The sequence below is a fragment of the Mchenga conophoros genome, linkage group LG12, assembly GCF_057382185.1.
Source record: "Mchenga conophoros isolate Kocher_MC1m ecotype Shallow Benthic linkage group LG12, M_conophoros_male_GT1.1, whole genome shotgun sequence".
Lineage (NCBI taxonomy): Eukaryota > Metazoa > Chordata > Actinopteri > Cichliformes > Cichlidae > Mchenga > Mchenga conophoros.
In genome coordinates, this window is record NC_140537.1 from 12,639,125 (window position 1) to 12,662,616 (window position 23,492).

Here is a 23,492-nt window from a genome sequence, read left to right on the forward strand (position 1 = left end):
GCAAATATCAATTTCATTGTTTCACAAAATATCCAGGATTCTCCAAAGAAAACTTCCCATACAGTTAGTTTTGGAAACATGAACTGTACTAGAAAATGACCTGGCACAGTTTATGGAGCCGTGCTGCAAAAAATGACAATAAATGATAGATGAATGAGACAAAAGAGTGGATGGTGATGTATCTTTTATGAGGTAGGCAGCTTAATTAAAGGCCCGATTATTGCATCAGTGATTTTTATTTACTTAACAACCTCCTTGCTTACTCCATTACTAAACAGGAAACAAATGATCCCATTACTAAAAGACAAATAGTTTCCAACTAATGAACTTTGTAGCTGTGTGATATTTGCTTAAAATGTGTCTTCTTTTGACTTTAACAGGGAAGCAAACCTTTAGAAGTCAAGACTTTATGGTTGCTTTATGTTGTTATCGCTAAGATATCTCTCTGACTGCTAAGATGGCCTCCAGCAAAGATATCAAAGTCCCCTCATTAGCGAAGGAGCAAAGCAAATATAACAAGGAAGAAATGTTTGCATCGCAGTGAGAAGCAGCCAAACATCTGGGTTCTGTGCTATTTTAGACAGCTGTGAGATGGCACAGGAAAGTGACATCAGTTTTTTTCCCTTTTTTCTTTTTGTCTCGGTTGAGTGATCCTCGTGATCCTCTGCTTTCACAGAACCACCGCCACGAGCTTGAAAACAAAATGAAAACTGAAAAAGACGGTTTGATCGTTCAGAGTGTTTGTGCTTGAATCATTTCCGATGATTGTGACGGGATTCCTCCCTTTGGATCACTTCAGGAGGTCAGGAAACAATATGGCAGTGTAGAAATGTGCCACAGATCTCATTCATACAGTTGAGTCATTTTTTTTCCTATCAGGGATGTGAGTCTGTTTCAGTCAAACAGCAAACAGTCCTTAGCCGCTTCATACATTTCTTTTTGTTTGTTTGTTATTAGCTGAAACCTGAAAACATTGATCCAATCGTCAAGCGTGACAGCCAATTTTTATGTAAAGCGCCTGCTGTCACTGTGTTAACACTGTTTGCATATGTGCACATTGTGTGTATGAGTGCTAAAGCATGCACTGGCTGTTTGGAATATTGCAGTGCCCTGTCCTGCCTGCCTGCCTTGGTGTGCTTGACTTCTCTGTTGTGGTGGGATTACTCTGGGGATTAGCAGGATACTGGCAGCACCCATCGATGGGGCAGAGATGACAGTTCCCATCATGTAGTCTTCCCGCTTCAACCCGTTGCTACTCCCCGGACTTAAAGCGGCACAAACAGCAGATTACATGAGTACGACAGCAGGGGAAGAAGTCACACATCACACAGCGGAGATTAGGCTGAACAAACCCGTCTTCGGCTGCTTGGAGGTATTCAACCCAAACATGGAGAGCTGTCTCTCATGGCCCAGTTTGGGCTAGATTAGGAAGCTGCAGACAGCATTTTCCCTGCAAAAGACTTTGAGAAAAAACCCAACCTGCACTGATGTGTACTGTTCAAATAAAGCAGTGGTCCAAATATAAAATTGCAAATCACAAATCTATTCAAGACCATTGACTATAGGCCATTCATATTTGTGTTGCTGTCATTAAAGCTGAATAATCATTTGCATAGCCATGTTTTTCCAGCTACCTCTGGGTGACACTGCAGAGCTAAACTGTGTGCCTCTAGGACCCTGGGGGTTGACGAACAATCAGGCTTCTGGGCATATTTGAGCACATCTGAGCTTGTGTTTGCTCAGGTCTCTGCGTTGTACCTCATAACTTTTACACATTTGTCATTAATGTTTGGAGAGACGCAGCTTGTGTGGGAGTGCAGCGGAAACTATACATGCATGTCACAGCAACAAAAGCCTCCAGTCATCTCCCGTCTGTTAAGGACATGCAGATGCCATTTTTGTTGTCATTTAACAGGACAAATCCTCCGGCAAATTAAGGATTTGCCTGTGGGTTTTTATAAAAAATAAAATGCATTGTCGAATATAATGGGAACATGTGCTTTAGTGGTTGTTAGTCACTGAAAGGTTTTGAAGGTTTGCTGTATGGGATGAAAAAGTGTGGCTTTACAGAACCCACTCTGTGTGGGAGTATCCCTAACTGTAGTCACGTGACGAGATGACGTGAGTGACACAGTTTTAAGAAGACTGAAGCATAGGTGGGTGTAGTTTGACTTGTCAGATTTTCATTCCTGCTCTTATTCAAATTACACTGACATTTTAGAGAACGGCTTGTTCCTGTGTTCAGTTATAGCCACAGCCACCTGCAAAAAGCCCAAGGTCTCTGCTGAACAGCCCCCAACCTGCTTCCTGCTGAGTAGGAAAATGATCTCTTTTCTGCATCTAAAAAAAAAGAAATAAATAATGAGTTATTAAAAATCAACATGTTGCCAGTTTTCTTTGGACTAATTAAACACCTCAGCAGATTGAATAACGAGCTCTGTCTGCAAAGGTGTTGATTTATCTGATGAGAAATGTGAGAAATGTCAACACTTGTTAACTCAAAATAACTGTCAATTAGTCAAAACTTATCAACACCGCAGAGCTTGCATGAAAGCCAACTTTGAAGCTAGTTGTGGCCAAGATAACTTCAGGATAAATATGGAGATCAGTCCCAGTCCCCAGCACGAGGGAACACTGGCACAGTGTTAGTACTCAGCTCTCTCAGAGTTATAACTTCTTCTCTGGATGAAATTTCTTTACAAAGGTGTTAAAGTCTCTCAATTGCAGAGAAGCTTTAACAAGTTTCTCACAAGGCCAATATTATGAAGTGTTTACAAATCCTTTATTGAAAGCAGCAAACCAATTTGTGGATGTTTTATAGAGCTGTCATCTGTAAAACATGTCTGAGTTCTCATTTTAACACTTGGCTTATTTTTTTTTTGCTACTTTTGTGTTTCTGGAAGAAAATAACCTATACATATTGTTTGATAATGCACCTGTTGAATACAATATATTAATTTTTTTTTATCATTATTCTTGATTTATTTTTGTTCACGTGTATGGAAGCTAAAACTGGGCCACAGTTGTTCACATTTGAAGCTTGTTAACAGATATGCAAGTGGTGTCAATAAATCCTCTTCACAGTGGCCTTTTTCACTCGAATTATGTCAACTGAGGTGTTACTAATCACATTAACTATGGCTTTACACCTTAAAGGACAGGATGTCATTAGGAACACCTGTGGTTGCCAAGTTTTTCCGCTGCATCACAATGACTGCATTTAAATCGGTCAATGTTAACCGTTATTCACTAACAAGGAAAATATTCACTCACCAGCCACTTTATTAGCTACAACCTTGCCAGTACCCAAGTGGACCTTTCAGAAGGTCCTTAATTTTGGCACAGATTCAACAAAGTGCAAAGAAACACTCCTCACAAATTTGGTCCATGCTGACATGACAGCATCACACAGCTGCTGCAGATTTGTCGCCTGCACATCCACGATGAAAATTCCTGTTCTGCTACATCCCAAAGGTGCTTCGTTGCACTGAGATGTGCTGAATGTAGTAAATGGTAAATGGACTGGTACGCATATACAGTAGTACCTTTCTGCTCAATTTGAGCAATCAAAGCTCTTTCTAGTACTCAATCACACACATAATCATTCAGTGGTTTTATCTATTACTCACACACTCGCACAAGACATCGAACCCCCCTCAACTCATGGTTCAATATCTTGCCCAATGATTTTTCAACACATGGACAGGAGGAGCCGGGGATCGATCCACCTTCCGATTGGTAGGCGACCAGCTCTACCACCTGAGCCACAGCCACCCTTTAATGGGCCTGTGGAAGCCATTTGAGAAATCATCACTGGACCCAAAATTGTCATGTTTAAGAAACCAGTTTGAGATGATTTGAGCTTCGTGACACGGCGCACTATCCTGCTGGAAGCAACCCTCAGCAGATGGATGCACTGAGGTCATAAAGGACAGACATGGTCAGCAACAATACTCAGGTAGGTGTGTTCTTTCAGCAATGGTCAGTTGATACTAAGGGGCCCCATGTGTGTCTCTAATATATATGCTCCACACCATTACACTATAACCAGCAGCCTGAACTCTTGATACAAGGCAGGATGGATTTGTGCTTTTGTGTTGTTTACACCAAAATGTGATCCTACCATCTGAATGCTGCTGAAGAAATTGAGACTTGTCAGACTAGGCGATGTTTTTCCAGCCTCTTGCTGTCCAGTTTTGGTGAGCCTTTGAATTGCAGCCTCAGTTTCCTGTTCTGAGCTGGTGCGAGTGGCATCTGGTGTGGTCTTCTGCTGCTGTAGATTATCTCCTTCAAGGTTCAAGGTGTGCATTCAGAGATGCTCTTCTGCATACTTTTGTTGTAACAAGTGGTATTTGAGTAACTGTTGCTTTGCTATCAGCTTGAATAAAGTATTTTTTCCCAGAGAACTGATGCTCACTGTATATTTTTTTCCCTTTTTGGATCATTCTCTGTAAAACCTAGAGATGGTTGTGCAGGAAAATCCCAGTGGATCAGCAGTTTCTGAAATACTACAGATGGTAAAAGGCCTGTATATATATATATATATATATATATATATATATATATAGCACTTTACTCAGTCCCTAAGGACCCCAAAGCGCTTTACACTACATTCAGTCATTCACACACTGGCAAGCTACATTGTAGCCACAGCTGCCCTGGGGCACACTGACAGAGGAGAGGCTGCCGGACACTGGCGCCACCGGGCCCTCTGACCACCACCAGTAGGCAAACATGGGGTTAGTATCATGCCCAAGGATATTTGGCATGCAGCCAGGAGGCAGCCTGGGATCGAACCACCGACCTTCTGATTAGTGGCTGACCTGCTCTGCCACCTGAGCTACAGCCACCCCCCCAGATCTGACCCAAAAAACTATGCCACGTTTCAAAGTCGCTTTTTTCCCATTCTAATAATTAGTTTGAACTTCAACGGATTGTTTGGTCCATGCTTGCAAGCTTAAATGCATTAAGTTGCTGCCATGTAATTGCCTGATTAGATAGTTTCCTTAACAAACAATTAAATAGCTGCAATAATGAAGTGGCCAGTGGCGGTATGAATTACCGAAAATTGTGCAAAACCCCTTTAACCACAACCCCAGTAAAACTGTTAAAAAGCCAGTCATACATGAATATTTATTGAAAGATTATCAACTTCCACAAATATATTATTATCAAAAAAATGACAAAGTATAAGCTATTAACTCATTCACTGTGAAACACAACAAGACTTGCACCACATTTTTGTCTCACTGCGCAATCCCTTACGTGCGCAAACCCTGCACCTCCTTGCAGGTCTACTTTTACTGCTGGTGGGCTTCAGTTCAACTTACGTTGACTGCCATTGGCGTCTATAGACGTCAATGGCAGTGAATGAGTTAATGCCCCCCCCCCCCCCCCCACCCACCCACCCACCCAATTCTTGTGTAGTAATACAGTCCAGCAGAAAGGTCTACAGTCCACAGACACAGAAAAGTTCCATGTGACTGCACATGTTCAACCTTTAATGTTTTGCAAAAAATGTTATTGTAAAGATATGTAAATTCTAGCGCACACTCTGTGTTCACAGTGAAAATGAGAATGGGAACATTAGAGCGTTATGTGTGGCTAAATGCACCTCGGCAGACGTTACCTCTATCTGTCAAGCAGAAGGATGATGTACATTGAAAACACATTCCCTTCCTTGTGGCACTCACATCTATCATAAGCTTATGGCCACTCTCCCCACTCTAGCATATTTCTTCCGCAACATCCATCTATGTCAATCTCATAACTTGCATATCCGGAGGCCTGTGATGTTTCTCTGTCCTGTAAGTGTTCATACCATATTCTTGACAGGTTTCACCATATGTTCTTTCTGCATCTTAAAGCACCCCTTGGAGGCTTCCTAAAATCGCTTGCGGAAGTCCACAAGGTCACAGTTTTTATTTATTTATTTATTGTTTCGCAGCTTAATGTCATGTGAAATGACGGGCGAGTGTGTGACACGCGTGTGTGTCAAGTGATTGGCCTTACGCGCAACATCAGGTGACAAAGATGCCTGTTTCCTTTATAACAGCAAGCGTCTGCTATTTTAATTAAAATTTGCCTGGGAAATTACTCAACCATTTAGCTGCCAGTACCTCGAATCAAAATATCTAATTTACATAGCAGGCAAAATTCTGTTTACTTGCAGCTATTAGGGCCTGTTCAACGTGATGAAGCATTTGCATGGATTTATGACAGTTATTCATTTTCATACAGTTTCCAGTCCTGCATTTGTGTGTGTTTGAAAGTGCACCGCCCTTGGGGGTGGCATACTTCTTCTCAGTCTTTCTCAATACAAAACATAGTGTAGCTGCTATGTCTCTGTGTGGGGAGCAGGTAAATGGGAAAGGATCTAAATTATCCTCTGGCAGCGCTACAGCGTACTGGAGCAACCCCAACATACAGATGCTGCTGCTGCTGTTGCTGCTTATCACAGTGCTGCAGTGCTAGGGAGGAGCTCAAATATGCTCGCAGCAGTAGCTCGTGGCAACTTCCTCCTGTCTCCAGATACCGTGAGCTTTGGTCACACACTCTGTGTGTTGATATGTTGGTTAATCCTCTTTATTAGTCAATAAAGCCCTATTACACTTAGAGCCTACAGACTTGTTTACCTAACTACAAGACACAAACAAGTAACTTTTTTTCTTAAAATAAGTCAGTGTGCTCCGAGTTCTACTGCAGCGGTATTAATGTATGTTCATGCTTTTGTTTCTGAAAGATGACTAACAGCTATTGTAATCTTGGTTTGTGCAAAAACAAGAGGCCTACACAACTGTTAATGTCACTCTGGTGCAGCATTTGCATTTAAAGTCACTGGATACATACATTCTGGTCTTCTGTTCATCAGGTCACCCTATGAATAAATGAAGTAAAATAAGTGGGAAACCTGCTCATTTCTGATGCAACTGGGCTGCAAGCTATAGCTAGTGCCTCACCTTTGATTACTTACAGAGAAGCTCATCTTTACCATAAGAGGGCACTAAAAATCCACCTGATGAGGTTGATGACTATTGGAATTTATTATGCTCTTGATGGACAATATTTTTTTTAAAAAAGCAGTGAAAGTTTCCAAGTTTCACACTGAGAATCAGAGAACTTTCTTCTCTACACTTTAAAAGAACAATAATAATGACATAAGTGTGATGATGTCAGGTCCTAATGAGCCGGCTACATCCTGGCAGAGTTTAAACTGATTGTAACCTGCACTCAACCAGCCGATGTCTGAAAAGGTTGCGATGCCTGCAGACACTGTATAGAAAATCATCCTTGATTTGGAGAGTAAAGAAGAAACAAGTTTGCTGATTTCAGTACGTTTGTAACACAAAGCAGACAATTGAGTGAAATTGCGCTGTGGATATATATTTTTTTTTAAATCGCGATTGAGGCCAAGGTTACTTTTCTACTTCAGCATTTATATTTTATAATAATTAACAATGAATATTTAATTTAAGGAAAAAACACAAATATAAATAATCACTTCCATCCAATTATTAAAGAAAAGAAAAAACCGAATTCAAATCAAATACTGGTCCACGTGAATTCCCATTTATCCCTTGTGTTTGTTATTTTCACTAATGAGATCTGGACAGTTAGCTTCCAAAACACAAACAGACTATAGTAGCTTTACTGAATGTTGAGCGTGGGTCATCATGGACTGAAGCAGATTAAGTGATCAGAAATCCGGCACCTATGATCATTTCTGACATTACAATCAAACGCAAGGCAGGGTTAATCCTACTCGCTGCGTACTGGACGTGGCTTCCTGAGCGAGTGAACAGTGACAGATGATGAGTTTAGTACCCTGAGGATTGCGCACAAGACAGTCAGTGATCTGCTTTCAACCGTTTAACACCGCAGAGTCCCAACCGCGACGGCAGACTGGGAGACCGGCTCAATCTGAGCAACTTGTCGAGATAATTCGTTTAGAACGGCATTAATGATCCAAACGTAGCTTTCTCAGTCACACGGTTTCACCTCAAGAGCCTCACGTCTTGTGATCGGACACTAAGAGTCCCGCAAGGATCGTTACGCACAACTTTTACGCACAGCCGGGACTTGAACAGACCTCGATGCGCTTTCCATCTTTCCAGCAATACGGATTACACTACCACTTATACTCGCACAGGTGTGATTATGGAAAGCGTCCGAACTGCAGGAATGGATGAAAGGACCCTCTTCTTAACCTACTGAAGCAAAACCCAACCGCACGGACGCAGGGAACTTGCCTGGAATAGCGTGCAGAGCCGGGTGCCAAAATGAGCACGCACTGGCAGAGCTGGAGGATCTTACAGATAGTCTTTGCAACAATTACAGCAGTCATTACACAAGGTAGGTGAAAACAAAGTGGTTAGTTTGCTTGTTTTTAAATTTAAAAAAAGAAGAAAGGTGAAAAATGAGTTCAAGATTAGCGCATGTCAAAGTGCAATGAATTAACATAAAGATTGGCTTTCACTTAAACAGCTGAAAACAAATTATTAGACTGAACTCTCCATCATGTGTACATATTACTGAATGGAGGTGGGCCTATTCTCAGCAATGCCGTTAAAGATTAACGCATCTTCTAAAAACATAAATAATACATAAATGTCCTCATTTGTGACTTACATCTTATTCCACTGTGATACAGCGATCCAGTGAGGGTAACACGAGCACATGTGTCTTACTTGCAGGAGAGAGTGTCACAGCAGTGAGTAAAATAGCCTATTAAACATTTAGGATTAAATCAGTGAGGGGTAAAGAACTTGATGGGTTTATATTACAACGTGAGCAGTGCTTTAATGCTCAGTGCCTTTCTTGTCATGGTGGAAGTATTACTTTCTCTTTTGGCTTTCTGCTAAAAAAAAAAATTGGGGGACCCAATTTTCATGTACAGTGAGGCAAACAAGAAGCAGGCAATCTAGATTTCCAACTTGATAATGAAGAAGAAAAGCACATCTCAAAGGCATTTGTGTAAAGCCAATAACTGCCTTAGATGACCATTTCCAGGGAATGAAGGCAGGCTGATTTGTGGGGATAAAAAGATAAAAATTGAGAAATTGTGATAAAACAGATTTTTAAAGCCGCTTTAAGAGTCTCATTGGACATTGCAATCCCTACCAATCACTGCATAAGCTTAAGCCTCCCTAGATCTCTCTCTCTTGCTCTCTCTCTCTTCCCCCTCCCTCTTCTTCTTTATTTTCTCCCGTCTTTCCAACAGCAAGTCAGAGCATTACATGCCATATGATCACTAGTGCATTTATTGGAGTATTTTCGCACATCATAAAGCCCCTCATAATGCATTTAAAATGAGGGTATGATGCTTTAACTGGACTATGCAGGCTGGTAACTTTTCTACTTAAAAGTGTGTACAACCATGCTTGGTTTTGTAGCTTTGCGGTTATTAGATTACAGTTTCAATGTTTGCAATCCAATCTTTATTGTTAATTAGAAACTACCCATGAAAGGTTTTAAACATGATTTCTTTTCAATTCTAGTTTTGTTTAAACTGAATACACACTCTAACGCCCTAAAGGGTTATGGGCAGATGTAAGCAAACTTCAATCTTTGTAAATTTGCATTTCATTAGCACCCTGTTAGCACCCTGCTGCAGCAGACACCACATTGCAGTGCTTGTGCTCCTGCACGTCTTCCACCTCTTGCTGGACCAAACTTTTGCCCTTTTTCCCACTTTCTATTTGTGCTTTGTTGATTAACTTCTTTGCTGAAAGGTACTTTAACTTTGCACAACTTTTTAAAAAATTCATGGATGTACTAACAGCTTTTCTTCCCTCTGTTGCACGCTGCTGTTTATCTCCCAAGTGGACTCCTAAGTGTCCCTGTCAGATCCTAATGAGAACCTATAATGTTCTATTAAACTTAGATGCATTGGAGAGGTTAGCCAGTCAGAGGATAAACAGTCACAGTGCTAACATTAGATTAAGAAAATGCAGGTGCATAATTAGTGCGGTTAGCATCTGATCCACTGCCAACACTTTCTATTTATAAACAGCACATTTCTGTATATGCAATATCTGATAAAAAAATGAAAAAAGGGGAAAGAAACCTTTCACGGCAGCGTGAAAGAGAAACTTTTGAGCCACAAATGAACACATCTTTCATTCTCTCAATTACTAATTCCAGCGCAGACATCCGTTTGTCTTCCATGATGCTACTGGGAATCGACTCACTTCTGCAAGCTGTTTTGCACATATGGTACAAGCCATTAGTGCGCATTAGAATTCACAATGGATGCTAGGGCTTTTTGCATTTTATTAGAATAATACAAAGATTGATTACAAGTGAAGAAATAGCGCTAAAAGACAAGCACACTGAAAATCAGTTAGCTGATGTGCAAATGAAAAACCTTTAATACAAAGCCACGAGACAAACTGCAGGGCAAAATGCAGCTCATTAGACACAAGTGTTTTTATTAAAGCTGGCGATGGGGAAACATTATTTTGAAATCAACATCTCTTCGATAAATGAAGTCTCGAAGCTGTTAAATAAGCAGACTGTTGTTTCTTACACGCACAACAGAGCAAACCAACTTCTTAGGTTAAAGTACTGCAAGAAGTGAACATGTCCATATTGATGCATAGCAGTAAAGCTCTTATTAGGTATCTTTGAACAAATGATTCAAATAAAAGAAAGAAAGAAAGAAAGAAAGAAAGAAAGAAAGAAAGAAAGAAAGAAAGAAAGAAAGAAAGAAAGAAAGAAAGAAAGAAAGAAAGCGGTATGACACACAGAAAGCTCCGTTTTTGTATCGTCTCATTTTCATTTCGGTAAGAAATCCTACCTGAAGTAAATTTTCTGCTAACATTCAGTGGTAGTGCTTGTAAATCTAATTTCATGCAGGGAGCATTTTCATTTGGACACAGAGAGGGATGAACAAAGATTTGATTATCAACAAAACGTTGGCACAAAAAATTAGCTTTTTTTTCTTCCCCCGCACACAGAAAGCACTTAACCTACATACTGTACACCACTAAGGTGGAAGCCACTGAATATGTTCCCTGCTGCAGTTTTTACAACAGTTTTTGGTGGCATGAACATCTGCATGGTAACACGTGCGCTCCCTGATTCAGCCAAGGAGGACGGGAAGCTCAGTGTCTTCAAAGTGAGTGATTTGAGAGGCTGGAACAGCTGGTGCGCCAGATTTGCTCTCGTGTTCAGGGCTGGACTCTCATCATCGGAGAAGTTTTGCTTGCACTGGCTACTTGATAAATATCTTAAATATTGGCAAAGCAGAAGGACGAACCTTCTAGCCAGTAAGCAAAACAGCTTCTGGAGTCTACTATCAAGAAAAAAAAGATGTGAAATAACAAGAAGTGTACATTAAACTCAAACATAAAGATGTGAGCTTGCATTGTGGCGTACTTTACAGCGGCGATGAATGCTCTCGCCTGGAACACAGCGAGCCAGTTTATATTCACTCCAACTGGAGGTGCTGCCAGCTCTGGTATTAAATAGCACATCTGTCAGTGCCCACTGGAAGGCTAAGCCAGGATAGCCTAGATTCTAGGTCCAGATTCTGCCTCATGCAGTGTGTCACCCACTCAGTGAACATGACTGACACTATTGTCTGTGTGTGGAAGGGGAGGAAATAAACGCTGTTGTCGTCCTCTGAGGGCTGCTGGGCTGACATGATAGTGACATGTGCAGTACAGTCGCTGCCGTGCGAAGTGTCAGGCCAGCTCGACAGGCTCAATGAGGGAGGATGAAAAGCAGAAGCGGTCGTGATAGACGGACCCATCAAGAGCCGGCAGCCATGAGGGACACGCGGAACAAATTTGACACAGAAAAACTTCAAACCTTTTTCATTTGATAAATACTGATCAATAATTCAATGGCAGCTAGCATTCAATGCGGCATTCACTCTCTCATGAATATACATAAGTCAGTAGTTGTAGATCTGATCTTTTTTTTAAGACACTGAGTTTGGGTTTGCTGCCATGTTCACAACAGCCTCATCCAGGTTGTTATAGTAAACATGAGTGTTTCTGTTTTTATGCGTTCATGATTCACCAAGTAGGGCAATTAGCCACCAGATCAAAAGTGCACACCCGGGTCAGCAGCTATAATCTTCATAATTCTGTCAAAATGGACACTTAATGAGGACACATGACGCATGAGTGACCTCTGCTGATTTCCAGCGCGGTAAACACTCACCATGAAATCAGATCAGGGGACATTTATGCTGTTCGATTGATTTGTCACAGCGATTGCAAAAAGGTCATTCTTTACACTTGGGATTAGTATTTACAGTACTCCTGTAACTCTCCTGTTATCACTGTACAAAACACACCGACACAGACCAGCTGGTGTACAAATGCGTACCTTAACCAGTAACCATGTTTTCAGGTGCATGCTAGTCTTTTACATCAAATCTACTTTCTTTCATTTGATATAATGATGCACAGCCCTGTTTGTCACTACTTATTCCCCCTGCCTAGAGACAATCTGAAAAGCCATTTTAATCCCAGTGTTTGATGGCTTATTTCCACTTTGTGCCAGATGTATCAGATTGTACCTTCTCATGCTATGGAGGGAAAACAGAGACACTTTTGAACATGACAACACGGCAGGCGACATTTTTTAAAGAGCATTTCGAAAAATTATTTCCATAGAAACCTATTTACTACCAGGATTAACTACCTGGAAACAATTACATACTGTGCAGAGAAAAAGGCTTTAGTCAACAAATCGATGTTGGATTGTTACAACTCGGCTAGTAACGGGCTGATCTGACTTTTGGGGAAAGCACCATCTTTTATTTGGTCTCATCCTGACTTCATGTTTTATTTCAGATTTTCTCTGTTAATGTATTTTAAGGCCACATCAAAGCAATCTGATGTGACACCAGGACACTGGGAATGTTGTCTTTTTTTCATAAAACAAATACAGTTCGTAACCTTTTACAATTCCAATAATTTGGTGACAAAGCCAAAGAGTTTAACATCTGCTCCACCTGTGCTATAGGACTTTTAAGATTAAGGCCAGAGGCCTTTTAGTCTAATATTTTAAAGTCCCACTCAGTTGATCAGTTGGCCTTGTATGACTTTGATATTCGTGTGGTTCGGGGACACTGCCTGTCTTCAAATGTGACAAAAAAGTGAAATCCTTCAGTTTTGAAGATTTATTCAGAAGTAGCATAAACGTTTTGTCCTGCAACAGTAGTGTAATTTTCAATTTTCCTCTTTCAGATTTGAGCAGTAAAGAACTGACCGACAACAAGAGCCCAGTGCCTTTCCCTGTCTTCTTGCCGGTCAGCTACGAAGTTAAGGATGCCGACTACCTCTTCCTAAAAGAGGTAGGGCAGGACTTCATGAGGAACTCCAGCATGCAGAGCCACATCCAGCCCTTTGTTATTTTACGAGCCAGCCGCCAGCCGGTGGTCAACGCCAGCTATCGCACCATGTCCGCAGAGAAACCCGTGCCTCTAGATATGGTCCAGTCTGTGAAGCTCTTCAATGCACCAGAGGTCTTTACCTTTAACTGGAAAATCCAGGCCTTTGTCCTGACGCCTCGGGTTTTCTCCTCCAAGCCCAAAGTCAGGGTGCTCTTCTATGTTGCAGGCAGGGATTGGAACAGAGGGGAAGGCGCTCTGGATGAGCTACCATGTGTGACCGTGTATGCGTTCTGGCAAACCCAGGAGGTGAGGGGTTCCTGTGCCATAGGAGGTGAGAGGGGGACCTGCATGGCCGAGCTGGTTCCTACACCTGGCTGGTTTGCTCCAGGGTCAGAGGGCACCAGTAGAGAGAGGCAGGATCCATCTGCTGGGAACCCTGTGGAGCTGTACTACCAGGCTCAGCCAAAAGTCAGAGGGAAGTGCAATTCTGTGGATGGAAGTCGGTGGGGGGGTTCACAGCAGCAGGCAGAGTTTATTCCTGTCACTCCTATGCAGAGGATTGGAAGTGTGCGTCTTCTGCAGGTGCCTAAGGGGATGGCAACGCTTTCGCGCCTCAAGCTCGGCAATGCCATCGTCATACGGACATCCTCCAAACCTCTAAAGAAGACTGACATCGCCACCTTCTACATACTCATGGCCAGCTCTGCTCAGCTGACTAACTTCACTCTCAGGTAAAATGGAATTTTTTGCCTCCCTGAAATTTGCAGTGGTCAGCAATGTCACGGCTGACCACATGCTTGCAGTATTATAAGAGAAACTCTGTCCCTGATTTACATGGGCCTGTTATTTCAGCAAAGTTGAAATCATCTGGTCAGCAAAACCTCAGAATGGGGAACCGCTCACTAATAGTATTAGTCATCTTCCCTAATTCTTACCCAAATCCTTTGCCATCAAATATAAGCGAATATTGAACGAAATGAGATTTAGTATGGATTATGACATTTGCCTGGAAATATCATAGCTGTTAACCATCTTTCCTGGAAACGGGATGGATTATTTGAGCAGCAAAGCCTGAAGACATTAAGAGCAGTTTTAACAGCAGGAGTCATCAAGGTTAACACGGAGCAAATAATATGTGTGCCATATACCTCATTATTTCCTTTATTTAAAGGGTATGCTCAGGATCAGTGCACAGTGCTGTAGAGTGTATGCAGATCGCGGAGATTAGTAGCATGGCTTCATCTCACTTTGCAATGCAGAATGCTTTTGAATAGAGATGAGAGCACTTGTAGAACCATCTTAAAAAGACTGTAATTCCTCTGGAGACCTCTGACATACTTGGTAATGAAGGCTAAATTTATACAGACATGTTTCAAAAAACAGCCTTCCATATTTCCCAAGAACCAATGCCTCAACCAGCTGACTAATTATCCTTAGCCTAATATCACGGCTGTCTCTCAAGACGTCAGTCTGTTACTTCCCTTTTACAGGTGAAATGATGCAACGCGGCGAGATTGGCACCTCAAAACTGGATTTAAATTAAATGCTTCCAACCCGCACTCACCGTTTCATTGATGGCTTTCACGGTCATCTGCAGCCTTTTGTTATCATCATCCAGGCGAAGATCAAACAGAAGCACGCGGCGGCAAAGCTACATTTGTCGAGGTTGGCTGTCAGCGCAGACAAGCAGAGATTTACGTTGACCCGATTAGAGGCAGGTTTTACAAATTGTTATTCAAGACACTATCAGCTTTATTCCAAGTCAGTGAATTATTGTCTGACAGGAGGCGTCAAATGCATTTTCCATACAAGACTCACTTATTAATTGACTTTGTTTGAGAGTGTTGTAAATCTGTGGAAGGTGTCCTGACTTAAGAACCGGCCTTAAAGGCAGCACCGAAGTGCAGAAGTGCCGGTTCCTGGACAGTCTGCACTCACAGAATCAAATCAATACCTCAAACACTTTAGAAGTGACTTCCGCCTCGACTTGCTCATGCGTGCTTCACTGAAGGTGAGTGGGTGAGCAGACAGTCATGGATTATTAATTCCCCTTTTTTAATTCAATTGTGAATGCTGGAAAAGGACCATATTATCTGAGCTGACAGCTGTGCATGGGTGCACTTGTCCTCCTTGTCAGGAAGCAACATTTCTCTCAGGTACTCGGCTCTTTTGCAAAAGGAAACATGCAAACTTGAGTCTGAAGGTGGTTTATCAAATATTTCAGCTGTCGCTGGATTTCCAGAAGTATTATGAAATAGTTTCACATTTGTTTGTTGTTGTTGCTTTTTAAGATTAGACCATGTACTTAATTTCATTATTTGGTTTCCTGTTTGTTTTGGTTTTTTTTAGCTTAGGCAACGGAGCCAAAAACCAATCCCTGCTTCCTCTTTTTATTGTGTCACTTTTAATCATTTCTGCTTTAATTCATTTACCCAATCATACACAAATGAACCAAAAGGAAAGCATTAATGCTGCCTCACTTCTTTCCTTTCTTCTCCTACTCTTCTGTTCTCTGGCAACATCGTTAGAAAGGAAAATGAAGTCCCTTCTGTACGTGTTGGTGACTACATCCATGTTTTTTTAGACCATTAACTTAAAAATATTGACTGTATCTTTAAGTTCCATACTCAGTTCCACAGTGCAGCCCTCAGCCAGCTTATCAGCACATTAAGAAGCGCTGTGCATCCAGTCCTCAACAGCTGTCTGTGTGCTTTATCACTGTCTGAATGTTCCATTAAGCTTTACTTAATACTCTCTCATCAGCATGATAAACCTGTGTTTGATGGCTATAGCTCCAGTCAAGGGAAATACAAATTCGAGGTTGATTGAGAAAAGACAAGCCACACCTGTCCGTCCGTCACGGCAAAAACGAACCTGTCACTCTCAGTGAGGCTTTTGTAAAGGTCACAGATAAAGTGTTGTACTACCATCATCGCGCTACCCACAGGAAGGGCAATTAGATTATCCTTTTACCCAGTTGAGTGGAATGAAGTATGAGCAAGTATGAGTGTATTTTTCCGTTTTCGTCTCAACATCTATTTAAATTCAGTAATCAGACTCAGTAGTACCCCCAGCTCCCCCATTCTAATGGCTTTATTTAAAAGTAGCTTTGAGGCAATAAATTAACAGTGAGTTTCTGTATCAACAGGACACCGCGTCAGTGAGCTTTTCAACCACGGGTCTAATCATTCAACTCGGTGACAAATAGGGCTTTTACATCCATTTTAGTGCTGCGGTGCCTGCCATCTGGCAGGAGTGTTGGCATGAACATCTCCCCAACTCCCTAAACTGCTCCATAAGTACGATAAGCACGTTGCCGATGGCTGGCCATCAGACTGGCTAAACGGTGGACATTTGCCTGCATAATTAACGATTGCATCTGTTTCCGATTGCACTGGGGTTCACTGTGGTGCTGTGGCCCCGCAGTGATGCACTCACAAAGCTAAAGATGGGAACACAAATTATATCAGCAAAGTAATTACAAACCCTATGTAGCATCTCGATAGCAGCCTTGATGATGGAATGCATCTGGGTGAGCTGGAGGATATCTTCTAGGTCTTTGATCAAACTCAGCCTCTGTGCTCTTTGCGTTGCATGTGCGCTGTTTTGATTGTTGCTCTGTTGGCCATGTGTCTGTGATCAATCAATATAAGTCTAAAGAACACTGCATTACAAACAGTAAATAAGGAAAAGGAGAGGGCTAATGAAGGCCGAGGGCAATCGAGGCTCGCTTTGAGTGTATTTGAAAGTGTAGATGTCTACTATTGGGGCCGGTTCTCTTGTGGGCATTGTCTTGTGCGTTAGTGTTTTTAAGTGCGTGCACGCGCCCCTTAAGTGGATGAAGAGTATGCAAAAGGTGAAACAACAGTGCCACTCATGCCTTGCCTGGTCAGAAGTGAGATGGATGGCAGGTGCAGCACCTGAGAGCTGCTTTTCTCACACAGTGTCAGCTTCGGTCTCCACAGCCATCCATCTTCTCTGCCTCAGTGCCTCTCCCTGCCCGCTGCCTCCTCAGGCCCTGCTAACTGAAGCTATGGACACTGGTTCATGTTCATGTTCAGAAGAAATACGCCTCCTTGAGTCACAAGGGATTCTTTTTTTTAATGCAAGGGAGCTGAGAGACAGAAAAAAAGGGGCTTTAGATAAGTCTTCTTGTTACTGTCACTTTTTATTAGTTAAACCCTGCTCCACTCAGCTCAATACACAGAGGTGTTTCATCGGCGCGCACGTTATTCAGAGGCCATTACTAGATTAACAGCCCTCCAAGGTGCTCTCATTAATACACCGAACATGCAATCCTGCTTACCTCACTCACGGTGGATTAAAGTTTTGGCCCACTGAAAGTAAACTTCACAATCTAAGTAAGCACTGTTGAAAGGAAAGATAAAAGAAAAGAAGTAAATATAATGTTCAACCAAAGCTGAGATATGCAGTGCGATACTGAAAATAGAAAAAGAAATCATACTGCAGATTTCCGTTCCATATTGCATGTGGTAGTTTGATGCAATGCGTGTAGATTGTGTTTCATGCTTTGAATTTTAATGCCCTTAAAAGAAGAATAACTGCTATAACTATAACAACCTTTTCTTATAAGGTACCCTATTTTTTGGACTATAAGGCGCACTTAAAATCATTTAATTTTATCAAAACTCGACAGTGCAGCTTATAATCCGGTGAGCCTTATGTATGAATTCTGGTTGTACTTGAGGACCTCGAACCGATTTTATGTGGTACACGGCGCTCAAAAATCTATCAAAAAATGTTTTAGTACGACTTTGGTAAGCTACGATGCCGCACCACTTGATGGATTGTCGGAGCATTACAGCTACGGCAATCAACACTGCGGTATCACTGAGAGTTAAAAACTGTCTAAATTCTTTCATCTTTAATAAAATGATCAGCGTTGCTGCTTTACCAGGTGTAACAATTAAGTTTAACATCCAGGCATCCATGAAAACGGAATTTATATAATTTAACGGGGTTAGAAGTTAGCAGGTAGTTAGCGCGCTAGTTTCCACTTAAACATGATATAGCATGTTCTGACTGAGAAATTTCTGAAAAATTAAAAGGTACAGCTCTGCTATCACTTCAAACATAAACAAAGACAGAAAACTAAACAGCAGTGACTTTTGTAGGGTTACTGAAGTTGGGCTATCTGGTATATAATGATGTGCTATGTGATGGCTAGTAGCGACACAGCTATGTTAGCATAACATAAACAGTAAAGCTGGAGGATGAATGCTAATGTTTGTTTCGCTTAATCCGCCGTATAATCTGGTCCGCCTTATGGTCCGAAAAATACAATATATGTGTGTAAGTTAAACACTGAAATAAACTTTTCGGTGGGAGCATTGTTATTTTTTTTTACAAAGATTACATTTGATAAGAAATGTGAAGACAAAAAAATAATTATCATTACCTTAGATGCACCTTCCTTCTTGTTATCTCCTTACCTTCATCCTAATCAGGGACTTGCAGGTTCCTCTTTGCTCCGCTCTCATCTGCCACCTGATATACCACCAGAGAAGCCATACACCGGCAACAGAATCTCACTCTTCCTTTTGCTTTATGTGATGAGAAGTGTTCAGAGCTAGAGCTGATTTAATTAGTTTCCAGTCTGTAAGTTGACTTACATTTCTGACTTGCGTTTGCCATAGCAACCTCTGTAGTAAAACTGGGAATGATGGCAATAATAGAAGCTTCAACTGAATGCTGAATTCAGCTACCCAGAATGCTACTGAAGGAATGAATATTATAACAGTGTATAACAGAATAAATATTAAAGTGATTAACCTGTTTCTAAAAAGGTGGCTTTCAGCTGTGTGCAATTGTCACAAGTTACACCACTAGATGATTTCACCCTTTAGCTCTCCGCTCCATGTAGGAACCTGTATTAATCAGACAAATGAGCTTCTGCACTGAGCAGCTGGAATGGAAATCAGCTGCTTCAGGGTCATGATGGCGCAAGATTAAACTGTTGAAAATGATACCGTTCAGTCCTTTTTAATTACGACCTTTAACCCGTAAGCTCTGTGTCCATTTTATGTTTTTAACAGTGTCACTGTTGCTGCAACAGGAGCCAGATTTATTCATTCTGAAAAGGAATGAGGGCCATATTTCTGTCTCACATCCCAGCCATTAAGACAGCGAGTGATTACAGGGAAATGCGGCTCCACAGCAGAAACTTATGCGCTAAAATCAGTGGCCACTTGAGACCTTCTCTCCTGATTACATTTTGCATGTAATCTGGAGCAAAGGTCTCAAGCGGTTTTGCCAAAGATGTTTCTTTCCAGATTACATGTTTGCTGTGCAGATGTTGTTACAAAGGGTGGCTCAGATTTGTTGTACAAATGTAAAAAATGTGCACACGAGTAACGCTTTTCAATTAAGAGATAATGCATGCTTAGGCTGCTCTCCTGTCACCGCGCATAACAAGGGAGTAACGTCCTCTCTTCTTTTGCCTGCTTTTGAAATACAACAGCAAAGCCAAAGAAAGAGAAGCGCTCAGATTGCTGTTGCTCCTATCAAAAATTACACCTCCTCTGAGACTCATAATGCGCTCAACAGTTGTGTTTATCTCAGAGATAAACCACACAGCTTTGCATGCAGATGAAAAACAAAGAATCACACGAGGATGTTTTTCCTGAACATTCGGATACTCTGTCTTGTTCGTGCATATTCAGCAAGTCTGGCATATTTACATGTGTGCCCCTCCTGGCCTCCACAATTCTTCCAGAAGAGTATCTCATTAACATTTGACCTACTGCAAGCTGCTTATGCTGGGAAAGCCCCACGGGGAAGGTCTGTTTGGCTGCATAATGCACACCATTTACAAATTAGACACCAAGAAAACTAATACTCCATTAGTACATTTTGAATAATGAGAGCACGTGAATATAAATAGAAAGAACAATGTTTTCTTTGCACCTTTAATTGCACAGAGGTGATGGTAATTACAGGTTGAAATAAGGATAAATATATATATCACAGGTTTGTGTTTTTGTATTTTCTCTCTCTTACAATTTTCTTTACATTTTATTTTAACTGTATGTACAGAGTCTAATAAATATTGCCTTTGATTGATGTTTTATGCAATATCAGGGTTGAGAGGTAACTTGTTCCAATTATGTGTTATAAATGTAATTAATATTTTTATAACTAGTAAGTTATATCAGGAGAAATCGTTTTCTTGAGACAAGAGAGAAAGAGTCCTACAAACAGCTTGAAGCAACAAACTAAACATACTCTCCAGCTGATGTAATTTCAACACTCGGCTTATATTTGTTATTCAAACTTTCTGAAGGTCTTGGCTGCTTTTTCACTCACTTTCACTACGATTTTCCCAACAGCCCTTGGTTTTGTGTGTGTATATGTGTGTGTGTGTTTAGCTAGCAGGCTGTCACAATACGCATAATTTGTCCGTCTTCTTTAGCTGAATCTATGAAAGAGAACATAGTTTACCAAACAAAAATTTTTGTACAAGTGGAGGACAAAAGAACAAGTAGTGGGCCTAAAAAAAACTATCTACAGCAGATAAACAGTATCTGAAAAGCCCAGTGACCAAAATGGGAACAAATCCAGCAAATACCTCACTGAACCCAATGATGAATCTGCATCATTGGAAATGGTTTCAGTGGAAAGATTGCCATTTTTTAAGGGAGGGAAATGGGAAGAAAATGCAGATGTAAAATTCTGCTTTAAATCATCATCAGTGTATATGGAGGACATCAGGAGAGAGGAGCAACGGTGAGTATCTACAGCCATCTGAAAAAGAGAGTGGAGGCTCTGTCATGGTTCGTGGCTGCATTTCAGCCAGTGGTGTTTGGGGGCTTGTCAGATTTTAATCCACCATGCAATACCATCTGGAAAGCAATGATTGGCAATGATACCAAACACATTGCCACTGTGGTAAAAGCATACCTAGATCGAAAAGCACTGGCCTCCCCAGACCTCAACAAGTCTGGGATCATCTAAACAGAGAAAAAAGGCAGCCAACATCCAAAGACAGGTGTTCTTAAAGATGTTAAATGTTCTTAAAGAAGGCTGGAGAACTATTCCTGAAGACTACTTCAAGAAAGTACAGAAACCTTACCTAAGAGAGTTCACGTTGGTCATTGACTTTCAAATTTGAATGAATCCTAAAATCTCTATTTTTGCCTGTATTTCCATTAATGTTTGTACATTAAATTACTGCACCAGTCAGAGTTGAGGCTTCTTCTTATTTGTCATAAGATTGTTGAGGCAGTGTGAGACAAAAACTAGATGTTGAAAAGTGTGAGAGCCTACAACCCTGCGAGTTACCAATACTGGTCTTTATTTTAAAATGGAATAAAGTTACCTCCTATATAATTAATGTAATTAATGCTCTATCTATTCGGTTAGTCCCCAGGCCTGAATATCAACTTTATGCAGCTTCCTTCTTATTACTGAAATGGATTTATCGTGAGAAACCAGACAAGATTAAAAGCATTAATTAAATTCACCTATAAATGAATTTTAAGGTGGAAGTTTAAATCTACTGTACATGAGGGAACTATATTTAACACATTTTTTTTCACAAGAAAATTCCAAAACTCATGAAAAAAAGAAAAAGCCAGAAATGTAATGTAATGTAAAAATTTATTGCATTCTTGACCTTTTCATTTTCGACTTTTCACAGAGCAACAGTAAGGAAAGGTGTGACCTTTCGAACAGTAACACCCAGTAACTCTTTACTGTGGGACATCACTCTGGATTTGAGTGTGGATGGAGCCATCGCTGTTATTTGTCAGAGAAAGGCTCCCATACCTGGGAAAAGGCAAGTCTGTTCTCTTCACATTACTTTATATGTCACTGTAGACTATTCATGTATGTCTGTTTTTTTGTTGCTGGGAAATCTATCACCGCTGATATATTTAGACCGCAGAGCTAAAAGGGGAATTTTAATGCATCGTGGGTTGCCGGTACCTCCAGCTGTTTAAAGCGGACATGTGTCTGCATTGGAAAAGCAAATCACAAACAGTCTGTACTGTACATGTCTGCATGTATGTGGTTCATTGCATATTGTCCAGAGGGGATATACTTTAACCACTGGATGACTGCAGGTATTCTTGTAAAGAAAGTCCTTGTAGGGAGGTATGCTTTTTACTCCCCTTTAAGTCCCACTTTCTGTCTGCACTTTAATTATTTCAAGACATTCACTAACTGTGAACGGGAAGGTATTTCTAGCATGTAGTACCCTGCTTTATTTTAACCTAAAAAGTGCAAGCTACTGAGTGCATCCTAAGGCTTGATGCTAAAACTATTTGCAAGACATCTGCAGGTTGGTCTGATCAGTCGGCTCTTTGGGTTCCTAAGAAGTACTTAACTTGCTCCATAATCTCATTAAACAGGACTACAACCATTCCCTGACAACCAGCCTTTCTCAGATGTCCTTTGAAGTTCAGCCAAGTGCAGCTTCATTTCGCTTAACTGCAATGAGCTGAGTACAATTAAGAGTTAAGTCTGATAAGCGTGGCCCGTGCCTCCTGAGATTAAAAGACACCTGTTTTTTTTTCCGTCTTGTTTTTTAAAGGACAAGGCAACGCAGGGGAAAAATGTTATGCCATGGTCTGTCACTCAGGTTTGCTTATTACTGTACCTTTTTGCTACTGCCAACAGTGGAGTTGCCACAGGGATGTGTTAAAATCTACACTACCTATTTGTAATGTGTGGTTATCAGGTATTAATTGCATACTAAAGTGATTTTTTGGGTCCTTAAGTGACAGTTTGACTGCGCAGCCTCTGTTTCTGTCTCTGTTTTGTTTCCTATATTACGGTGTTATACTGAGGGCTGTGCCATGAAGTGAGTCAACTCTTCATCGAGGCAATCTCAGGAAACACTTTACAATTTTGGCTGTAACTTAATGAGTCCCAAATACTGTGAAAGACGGGTCATTTAAACTGCATCTCTAATTGTCCAGCATCACCATTCCTAGATGATCCCTTGGAGCTTGGTGGATGAGAAGCGATAGAGACTCTGATTTTTAGAAATCATGTAAAGCCTTTCAGTTTTCCTGACAAACACAAATATTCAATGCTTCGTTTTTCTCTGCTGGCAGCAAACAATTCCAGGCGATTTCATTGGCCTTCATTTGACGACCTAATCCTAAAGCAGACAACT

The 23,492-nt window shown here is 41.1% G+C and overlaps 1 protein-coding gene across 1 annotated transcript in view; it reads left to right on the top strand.

Annotated features, from left to right (window-relative positions):
* The first annotated feature begins 7,811 nt into the window (after positions 1-7,811).
* LOC146562207 (transmembrane protein 132D) overlaps positions 7,812-23,492 on the top strand; it is a 29,316-nt gene continuing 13,635 nt past the window's right edge. Inside the window, exons 1-3 of the mRNA XM_085293771.1 lie at positions 7,812-8,352; positions 13,206-14,082; positions 22,011-22,148. Of these exons, the coding sequence (XP_085149897.1) occupies positions 8,280-8,352; positions 13,206-14,082; positions 22,011-22,148 (1,088 nt within the window). The 5' untranslated portion in view covers positions 7,812-8,279. The remainder of the gene's footprint in view (positions 8,353-13,205; positions 14,083-22,010; positions 22,149-23,492) is intronic.